Source organism: Echiichthys vipera, assembly GCF_963691815.1.
Source record: "Echiichthys vipera genome assembly, chromosome: 10".
In the NCBI taxonomy this organism is placed as follows: domain Eukaryota; kingdom Metazoa; phylum Chordata; class Actinopteri; order Perciformes; family Trachinidae; genus Echiichthys; species Echiichthys vipera.
In genome coordinates this window covers 20,510,612-20,521,900 of record NC_139835.1, presented here as the reverse complement: position 1 = coordinate 20,521,900, position 11,289 = coordinate 20,510,612, and the positions used below count along the sequence as shown (strand labels likewise).

The following is an 11,289-nucleotide window of genomic DNA, read 5'->3' as shown; positions in this document are numbered from 1 at the left end:
CTTTGTTAGGCAAACACCCATGTGTGGTGATATCTACAGTGAAAATGACAACTCCACCTCCAATGAGGAGATCACAAAACACAATCACAAACCAATTTTTCTCATGCACAATCACAATATTGTACATATTTGTGTTAACGTGTGTTGTATTGTGTATATACATGGGTTGTTAGCCAGGTTTAGCATAGTTGCCACGCCGGTTTCCGTTGCAGTGAATACTTTTGGACTTTTGGATGTTTGCCTTAAAAAAAGACTGGTGGTCTTAATGTTGCCTTATTAACAACGTGAGAGCCTGTAATATTCAGTTTGTGTCGTGTACTATTGGTCTTTTTCCACTGTGTGCCGCTTTAGCCCGACACCTTGTAGCTGACCCTTGGAAACACTTGTAAACACATGGTTAATGAGTCGACTGGCAGTTAATCGATGGGTCTCTCCTCATCAATGTAGAAATTTTGCTGCACATGCATCACATTTCTATGTCCCCTGATTAAATATCACCTTACTTACTCCATGTAAAACAGTGTGGGCGACTTGAATTGGACTGGTTACCTTGAAAAACAGTAAAGGAAGTTGGAAACCAAGAACTCGGTGGCTTGTGTCAGTATCAGCTGCATACTTTCGGCTTTTTGACATAAATCTGTTTAATGAAGTGCTGCATAAAAGCAAAGCATTAAAAAGACAAATATGAGCAATAATATCAAACACAATCTCCACAACATCCATCCTTGAAATAGATTACTCCCAAAGATTGTATTAAAGAAATGGACGAAGCCTCCGGGTCTGAAAAGTGAAGCAGATGCTTTAAACCTGCATTCTCTCTAAATAGCGGGGACTGACTCCACTGGTTGCATGAGAAGCCTGTGTCTATGAGAAAATAACCCTACTTTTAACTTGATTTATAAAGCAATCAAGTCAAAAATTCTTGCCTAAACATTTTCCTAATACATTTATCGTCTCAACTGCTAGTTTTAATACAACCTTTAATACAACACAATGTTCATTTAGTGAATCATGGTCACATTTAACGTAAAATAGATAATAAAAAAAGGTATGCATTATGACTAGTCACTACCACAACAACCTGCCTATCAGAATAGAGGCCTAGTAATGTGTATCCATGAAACGGGGTACATTTCAATAGCCGTGAACTTGGTTTTTGGTGTCGTCGTCTTAGAACTTTGTTCCCTTAACATGTGTTCTCACTTCATGAAAGTTAATTGTAACATTTTGGTCACTTTAAAATGTCCTTCTCAGTGTTAATATCACAGTTAACATTGATTACCAAGATAGTGCTAGCATTAGCTGATCTTAGCTACACCTTGTCATCCAAAAATTTTAACTATCTGGTTGAAATGCCAAACTCGAACGGTAGTCAACAAACCAGTGGGTGATGTCACAGTTAGCGGCTACGTCCACTTCTTTTATACAATCCATGATTACTCCACATTTTTCAAAGGGCATCAGGAATTGGCAGTCAAATATTGTAGATGATGAGAGACTGGGTTTTGTGTTGACTGTTGGCTCAGGAAGTCGTTGGCGGGTAGGGGTTGGGGGCACTGCTCTGTCACACAAACACAATGCTTAAAGATTTCAAAGTTTACAAAACATCAAAATTCCTCCTGCAGTATTGTCATGCAATATACATGTTGACACGATTGAGACAACAATGTCAAGTTTTTCAAGAGTTTTTTTTATGTCCAGTCTGGCAGTGAAAGGGTTAGGGCCCAGGTTGGGTAGAGGATTTCATGACTCTCCTGACTGTTGCACACCAGGGAAGGTGACACAGATTTTCAACCCTTCTGCCTTGCATCAGGGGGAGCTGAGGATGACGCCTTCAGCTAGAATCCATGATTAGAAGACGTTTTAACAGTTCGGTTTCAGCCGTCTTGATCAAACATCCTACCTAGGTGTTACATCACATTTCACTAAATAAACGCGACTCAAGCAAAAAGCATTAAGTGAATTCATTTTTGTGACTCGTCTGTTCAACTATTGTACATGGAAAGCCACAGTAATTTTCATTATAGGTATAGATATACAGTGTTTTGACACTGACTAAACGTGACAATCTGGTATGAAATGCTACAGACTGCAATGCGCAGGACAAATCTAGCATTTCTACATCTACCACATTGCCAACACACAGGCTATTGACATAATCTGCTTGGTGCAGTTGCCTGGCAACACAAGCAGCACAGTTCTTAGAGAATTCCAAAGCAAAAAGAAAATCTTACAAAGCTATGCAAAGTAGTAAAAAACAATAAATAGAAAAATCTTTAAAATAAACACAAAAGTCAAACATTTGCCCTCGCCCATCAACTTTTCTCATAATGTGCAGATAACATTTGTGTGAGTGTTTTACTACACATCGACACATTAGTAGCCCAAACTTTTTCGTGTGGCTCTCAACATTCAGTCTTTTTAAAATGAATATGCATCTTTTTATGTCTATTGAATTATGGAAAGAGTGGTCATAAAGGGCAACTCAAAGAAATGTGCTAGAATTTAATTTCAGTCAATAACCCCCACTGTGTAATTTAAGCAGCGCAATTCAACTGATTTTACATGAATGTAAAACTTGACCTTTTGCCCTCCATGCTCATAAAACCGACAGCAGGAGGTAAGCAGACATATTTACAATCTGCTCCAAAAACCAATCAGCTTTCCAACTCTCTTTAAAACTTCAAACATTAGCTGCGGAGTACAGCGTGGAAATAAGGAGGTCTTGGCACTGAAAAAAAAAAAACCCTTATGTCAAAATACGTAAATCCTCAGTAGGAGAGCGCTGTTCATTAACTCTCCATTTCCAACGTTCCTCCCTCTCTTTCTCTCGTTGTCTGTCTGAGGATCGGGGGAAGAGCGAGGCAGTCTCTCACTAAGGCCAGAGTGTCTGGCAGTGTTTAAGTGGTGCACGAGGATCTGTGTCTGTCTGCCAAGGCAAATTCATTGTGGAGGCAGGTGGGCCAACACACATACACACATCCTCACTTTAAGGACACAGACTTATGTGTCTTTGCCTTTGTCTCTATGCAGGCTGGCAACCAAGTCATCAGCAACGGAGTCAGTGGGCACAGAGAATCACTATGGCAACCAACATAGTGGGCCAGGCTGTGGCTGCTCTTGGATCAGTGCGGAGACTTTTTTTTGGCATCCGCTCAGTGCCGGAGTCGATTATAGAGTTCCATCTCTTAAATGTCCTTCCTGGATTGGCCAACGATCTCATGTGCACAGTTTTTCTTCTTTTTTGAAAAATAGACAGATATTCGCAGTAATAAAAAAACAAAAATGCAGCTATGAATTTTACAGGAAACAAAAATGCAGAGAGGCTCATGATACTCTCTTTTCCTTCAATTGAATCTCACACTATTAATCGTGCACACACACACACACACACACACACACACACACACACACACACACACACACACACACACACACACACACACACACACACACACACACACACACACACACACACACACACACACACACACACACACACACACACACACACACACACACACACACACACACACACACACACACACACACACACACACACACACACACACACACACACACACACACACACACACACATGTAAAACAGGCAGCCACCAGGGTAGGGATTTTAAAACTGACTAATTGATTGACTAATTCAACACAGCAGTGAACGACAGTAAGGTCTGAAAGTGGAGTCAGGATCTGCTCCCTGGCATTGTGTTGGCTGGATCCTCGATGGGTGCGAGGCAGGGCAAGGGGGGGACCCTCGCTTAGTCGACAGAACCAGGGTGCAGGCTGAGTGCAGGCGGGTCCAGACAGGTGGGAGAGTAACTGAGGTGGGGTTCTTTAATCCACAGGAGGGGGGCGCCGTTCTTTCCTTCTTGGCTCTTGCTGTTGTTGCGGCTCTTGTAGCGCACAAACAGCACGGCGATGAGGAGGATGCCAAAGATTGGGAAGGGGTAAAAGAAGACGAAGTAGAAGAGGGAGTCGTTGGAGCACACCACTGACTGGAGGGTGGACACTGTTGACAGAGAAATCAAGAAGTTTTTCACAGATGCAAAGGCGGTCCTAAGTAAAGTCCTGGAGAAACTAGTCACTGAAAATCAGACAAAACTACAGACTGAAATGAACATGATTCAGTGTGAAGTAACGCTTTATATGAAGGTCCTTGTAATAAGTGTTAGTTAATACGTAATAATTCCTTATAAGATAATGACCAACATTATTTTGTATTAATAAGAATATATAAGTGTTAAAAATAGCATCAATGACATGCTTATTGTTACATTATAAGACATTTCTAAGCATTATTATTATATCTCATCAATTTCTCAGGTAAACTTGTGTATACATGTATCAACATTGATAAAATGTGAATAAAATGACACAGATACAATATTTTAGTGGTGAAGCACAAACTTTTTTAACCCAGCACTTTTTAATGCCCAGTTAATTGCATATTAAATTATTTATTAACCCTAACAGGACATTGTTCTCACTCTCGATCTGGTAGTTGCAAAAAGCATAGTTAGGCTTATCACAAGGATCATAAAACAAAGCGTTACTGCATGGGGATTGCACTACTTACAGTGAAATTGAACTATTCTATAGCTGTTGACACTGGTGAAAGAACATCTCTGATATCTTTAGACTGTAATGCTGCTTTTGATATCATTATACACTGAGCTCTGATGCTCAACAGTGGGCTGTCTCTGGTGCTGCTTTTAACTGAGCCTGTTCTTCAAAATAAATGCTGCAAGAGCTTGGAAGGCCAGATCATCCATGGATGACATATAGAGTAGACTTAATTGGCCCATAATATTCTTTAGTCACACAAACTATAAACACACAGGATCTATTAGGATTGGGCAATATGACAATATGTAATGTGAGATGAAACGCAGCAGTTAATTACATCTTGTGCTATCTGTGAAGGAGCTCCCTGGTCTAAAATTGCCGGTATAATATAAGAAGACAGCCAATGATACAAGTAGTTTTTTCACAGTGTTCATTTTCACCTGCATTCAGAGAAGCTTAAAGGATTTAGTTTTTAATTAAGGACTTACCTTGTTGTATTACATTGACAATAGTGAACCCAGAGTTGTTGGTGGCCAGGCGGTACCACGCATTGCGAGGGTTGAGTAGCCACTCCTCTACATGGCAGAAGTACCGGCCTGCGTCGGATGGTCGCGATCCTTGAATGGTCAGGCTGTACTGGTCAGAGGCCATTCTCTCAAACTGCAGGCGCGAATTTGGCCCTGGCTCCTCTCTGGGACTGCAGTTTCCATTTCCGAAAACTGCATCGTGGCCGATGGAGAACACGCACTCTCTGTCTTCCTCTTCTGGCTGTTCCTCATCATCCTCGTCTTCGGGGTGCTCCACATACCAGGACACAGAGAAGCGGGAGTCCCGGGATGACTGGGAGGGAATGCTACAGCCCAGTCGAATGGAGGCAGACTCTTCGACTGTTATGTTGGACTCCGATTCCTCCACCTGCAGTCGAATGTCTGTGGAGATCCAAGAAAGAGAAAGGAAAACACACGAGGAAGGAAAAAGTGTAAATTTATTGAAATGAGTATTTATTTGGAGCCCCAGCAATAGTGCACCAAATCAAAGTGTTTAATCAAATGCACGTTAACTGTTTGAGAATCCTTTTGAACTGAACCACAGCTGAGATTATTAGTCGAATAATGGAAAAGGTGATCGGTGACAAATTATTTGGCATTTATTTCGATAATCGTTTCGTCATTTGAGTCATTTTTCAAGCAACAATGCCAAACATTTGCTCGTTTAAACTTCTAAAATGTGAAGATTTCCTGATTTTCATTTCATTTTTGGTTCAAAACAATTGATTTAAAGATGTCAACTTGTCACTTCCAACTTCTGACTTCAAATTAACATGACAAAACTGCGAATGGTTATGCAAACAGGGACACCAAACTTTCACAATAAGCAGACAAAAATAAATGAATCCCACAGTGCTGCCTGCAGCTATCACCGGTCTTTCAGCTTTCCAGCAAGGATAGATCCTACCCAAAGGCTAACGTGTCTGTCTGTCTGTATGGGTATGCTACAACCCTTCAGGGGTGGTACAATGACCTAGTTTCACTGCAGTTAAAAAAAAATGATGGCAGTGAAGACCTGGCTTGTTTGGGCTCCTCTCTCACAGTTTGGAATGGTCATGTTAAAGCAAAATGAAAAGCAGAAAGGACAGCGGGGGGCTGGGGGCATTTTTTTGGCACACATCTCCCCTCATCTTCCCTCCTGACAGGCAGTTTGGCTTCCTTGGTAAATGTATTTTTTAGCACCTTAATGAATATCCATGTTTATACAGGATATTCTATTAATCATATGTCGATCGTTATGCATCATTAAAAGTAAAAACCTATATGTATAATATACTTGAGCTCCCTCAGTAACTGTTAAATATTAACCAAGGCCCCTGATAAGCTCCCACATACAATCATGTGTTAGTTTGAGGGGAAACTAAAGTAAAGCATGAAAGAAACCAGTGCCTTACAAGAAGGAGAAGAGAACATCCCAATGTAAAAGGTGCACATATTTCCAGATCTGTGCATTCTGTATGGGTGCCGTAGCTCAATTAATTGTCTTAGAAAGTGTGAGCTTTTCCTCGCCCTACTGGCTTGTGACCGGACGGTTTCATCCTCACGTTCCAGTTGGACAGATGCCATATCAGGGATTTCACTCTGCATTATAAACAGGACACCTGGCAGATGAACAGCGCTCTCAGACACGTCTGAGAAAAGTCACCTTCAGGTGGTGTGTGGGATAGATTCATACAAAAAAACGTCAAGGATGGGCTGTAATTTATTTTCATTTCATGGGGAAGTTCGATTGCAAAAGAGGGGAAACAAGTTTGTGGTAAAAGACTAGGGGCTATGAGGAAATTCAGTCAAGGACAGAAAAACATATGTGTGTACCTAAAGGAGCTGTACTTGAAATACTGAAAAGACAGTGGTCTCCACATGGCTCCCACTGATATATTGTTCCCTGATATATGAATTACCAATGTTTTTTTTTCAGTACAGCTCCATTAAGATCACTGTCATGAGGTGAGATGTCAGGGGTTTGGGGGGCAGTAGGTACACCGTGGCTGTAAGCACACTGGAAGTTCTTTGAGTACTGGACTAGAGGATAAGGTTCTCCGTCTGAGCCAGGCTCTGCATTCTGGCACATGTCAGCTGGCATGACCGTGTCCCATGACCCGTGACCCATTTTTTGCCACCTGAGCTCTACCCAGGGCAGGTGTAAGGTCATCTGAGCTAGACGGCCTTGAACATGAGCATGCGGGAGATGGAGTTTAGGTTGGGGCAAAGCAATTTGGTCTGGGAGGATTTGTTTAGCAATGTTCAAAAGCAGGAGAGCATGTGGGGCTAAAGTGGCAGCAGCTGCTTCCCTGCAGTGGAAAAAAACAAGCAATTCGTTTAAGACAACAGCAGTTCTGACCAATTGCTCACCTGGCTGTCTGACCAGAACCTGCGTGAGCCCCGAGGACTCCCGGGAGAGTCGATACCAGGCTCCATCTGGGTCACTCAGCCACTCTTCTACCAGGCAGTAGTATGTCCCAGAATCACTGTTCTCCGCCCTGTTCAGTGTCAGCACATAGAGACGGGGTGATAGCCTCTCTGCCTGCACTCTGCGTCGTAGTCTCTCCTCGTCTGCATAGGCGCCATACTCAAAGGCCCCCGAGCGTTCAATTCTCAGCAGGAGCTCATCAGCTTCTGAACCGGTAGCACGCCTCACATACCACAGCACGGCATGCTGGGAGTCCTGGCTGGTCTGGGAGCTGATGGAGCAATTGATCCTGACGCGGCTGTCCTCCAGGTACACCTGAGACTGGTTGGTCTTTTGCACTCGCAGCTTGCTCTCTGCAAAGAATAGGTAGAGAGGGAGGGTTCAGAAGGGAAGGAAAAAGAGCAGACAGTCATTCCTTTGGGTGCAGGAGAATGTGCGAACCGGTGACAGGTACACAATGCAATTTCTGTTTTGTGACAGACGACCTGTAGCTGGGTATATTTCTGGTGGCAGCAGGGCAGGGAAAAAAAGGGTAGCGCGTGGGTAGGTGAAGCGGGTGACAAAGAAAAATAAAGAAATATGAGGGAAAGGAAGAGGAAACGTCAGGGTTATCAAAGCTGACAGGATTGAAGGTCTGTTGGTATCAAAGTCGAAATGTAAGATAAGAAGTAGAACAGCAGATAAAACAAGGGTGAAGGAAAGGGAGGTGGATCGCAAAGTTGAGCTACGGAAATTATTGGATAAGATACAAGACAAAAAGCAGGGCAAGGGGGGGTCTGATGGTCTGCCGAAAAGGAGAAGAAAAGAGAAGGAAGAAGGAACACATTTATATGAAGTCAGGGCAAGGATGGAAGAGAGCAGATATAGGGAGGAGAGGATAGAGAGGTGTGACTGAGATGTCAGGAAGGAACGGAGGCTGCCCTGCATGCTGTGAAGGGATTGGTTACAGTGACATCGGTTGTGGGATAGGATTAGCTGTAGGTACATCAGGTGTAACCGTGACCAGGGACCCGCTGTCAAACGCTTGGGGGGGAGGATTAGTTCAGCACAGAGTATGTAGAAAACACATAGTCACACACGCACGCACACAGCCCCAACATTATATGTATAAAAGCATAGGATCACAAAGCCAAAAGGAATTCACGCCACACAATTCTCAAGCATGAGATTAATATCTTATTAATGTCATAGTAAAGATTTGTCTCAAACAAGCATAATCTCATGGGTATTTACCTACATTCAGACTTGCTTGAATGAATTCCACACGTACGTTCAAGTCTAAAGTGCAACTCTATCAGCAGCTTTCTTTTGGTTGCACTTTCTAGTGTTGCCATACTGACAGCGAGCTAAGAGTTGTTTGTTGTCTGAGCCCAATTTGGGGAAACAAATTCCCCTAATTGATCTCATCTTTGCACAAGAAGCCCACCACATGCAGCTTTTAATACAATTAAATATAGCTGTAAGTGGTAAAAACAAACTTAATGTAGCAGTAAGTAATACGCTTTCAGTGTGCTTACTCAGGTTCATACTCTCATTCACATATCCTTTTTTTTATCAGATTGAATCAATTTTTACCAATTTGGAGATGTGATTGCATTGTATTTAGCAAGTGTCTTGTCCTGCTTGTGTTTAGACAGCGTTGGCTACTTTTGCCAAAAGAAAAGAGAGTTTTGTAGAAACGTGTTTATATTTTTCAAAGTAAGGTCTCATCTCATCTCATCTTCAACTGCTTATCCGGGGTCGGGTCGCGGGGGCAGTGCTTCAGCAGGGGACCCCAAACTTCCCTTTCCCGGGCCACATTAACCAGCTCTAACTGGGGGATCCCGATGCGTTCCCAGGCCAGTGTGGAGATATAATCTCTCCACCTAGTCCTGGGTCTTCCCCGAGGCCTCCTCCCAGCTGGATGTGCCTGGAACACCTCCCTAGGGAGGCGCTAGCCACCCTGTTAAGAAAAACTCATTTCGGCCGCTTGTACCTGCGACCTCGTTCTTTCAGTCATGACCCAGCTTTCATGACCAAAGGGTAGGAACGAAGATCGAGAGCTTTGCCTTCTGGCTCAGCTCTCTTTTCGTCACAACTGTGCGGTAGAGCGACTGCAACACCGCCTCCGCTGCTCCGATTCTCCGGCCAAACTCACGCTCCATCGTCCCCTCACTCGTGAACAAGATCAAAGTAAGGTATGAAATCTTTTTTTGTGAAAGGTAGAGAAACTCGGGTACTTTATTGGTGTGACAAACAATATCCAGCCTTGATGAGGAATATTCATTTGTAAAAAAAAATGTTTTCTGACTGATACTTACAGATATCTGACCCAATATAAAACATTTCGTTTTTCTCTCTACAGTTCTTCTGCATTCTTAAACAAGCCCCTGCATTTCCAATATCATGTCCCCCCCTATCTCACGTAAGCTTTGCTTTGACTCACTGACTTTTGACTGCCTAGGGTCATAGCCATATGCCCTGAAAGCCTCGACCTTACCCACAGATTGCTGTGCATGCTCAAATTATAGCTGTTTGTGATTTTGCATATTTATAGCCTACTATACATACAGTATAATATAGCAGCACACATTTGGTTGTATTGAAAAAATAAATGCATGGCTGCAAGGCATTGCCAGACCACCCTGTTGTGCAACGGTATTTGGAGCTATAGCATCTGAAATTATCATTGCGTCTGTACTCACTGGAGACTTGTTAGGAAGCCTGACAATCTCCCCATCCGGAATTACTGCCGAGCCCTACGGAATCCTGGCAATCCTTTTATTTTATTTATTTAGTGTTTTCCTTTTTTTTTTGAGGGAGAATTACCTCTGAACCTTCTGAAGTGGAACCATGCAGGATTGGATTGGCACAGGACAAAGCATTTCTCTTCCGTTCCCATTTGAAGTTCGAATCCGCAGCCAGGAGAAAAACTGGGGGCTGAAAGCCTGTTGCCATACATCAGTGTTTACAGAAATGCCTTTTCAAAGCCAAAATAGGCTAATTATTCAAGCCCTATTAGGCAGTATCATGAGTTACTACAAGTTATCATAACTTAGCACTCACCCAAGCAGAGACGGAGGGACAAATAAAACCGAAGAAAGGCAGAAGAGAAATAAAAGTAAGAGAAATACGGTCTTTTTATGTCCCAAAACAACATTAAAGTCTCCAGTCCCTCCTGGATCCTCTTACTGTGAAATGTCTCAGTAAGAGAAGAGTGACTTCACAAACCAGCCTGTCAAATCGTTTGACATGTGTTCATTCCCACTGAGAGCGAGGTTTCTTCCTTCAGCTACAGCACAACCATCGTCCACAGTTACATCAATGCATCTGCTGACGCAAGTAGCAGAAAACAGACTAAAGATTCTATATGATGTAATTTTGTATATGTGGCACTGATGAGTGCAGATGCACTATGATATGGAAAGAGTTGAAAGCCAAAGTTGAGGGCCAATTCAATCAAACATCACTCACAAGGCTGCTCATCATGTATGTGCATTCAATCAACAGCAAGTGTGTTCTTGTGCGTCCGCAAGGCTGTCAATACTTATTTTATGTGTGATCACATGTTCTTTGCTCCTCTGTTTATTTAATGAGCCTCAAGGGTGCATCATCAAAGTAAGATGAATCCGTAATTGGAAACACTTGTTCTCAGTGCTTTGCATTAGTTCATGTGCCAGTCAAACCTGGCCTCGGTGAGGATGAAATTGCACGCCGGTTTTATATGCAGCAGCCTTTGACTCCTCTTTTCAGTTTCGTTCAGTTTAAAACC

The 11,289-nt window shown here is 42.8% G+C and overlaps 1 protein-coding gene across 1 annotated transcript in view; it reads right to left on the bottom strand.

Moving 5' to 3' along the window:
* Window positions 1–3,564: 3,564 nt before the first annotated feature.
* Window positions 3,565–11,289, bottom strand: part of igsf3 (immunoglobulin superfamily, member 3) — a 68,074-nt gene continuing 60,349 nt past the window's right edge. The window contains exons 7-9 of the mRNA XM_083921719.1: window positions 7,481–7,891; window positions 5,069–5,509; window positions 3,565–4,023 (exon numbers count right to left, since the gene is read on the bottom strand). Of these exons, the coding sequence (XP_083777845.1) occupies window positions 3,773–4,023; window positions 5,069–5,509; window positions 7,481–7,891 (1,103 nt within the window). The 3' untranslated portion in view covers window positions 3,565–3,772. The remainder of the gene's footprint in view (window positions 4,024–5,068; window positions 5,510–7,480; window positions 7,892–11,289) is intronic.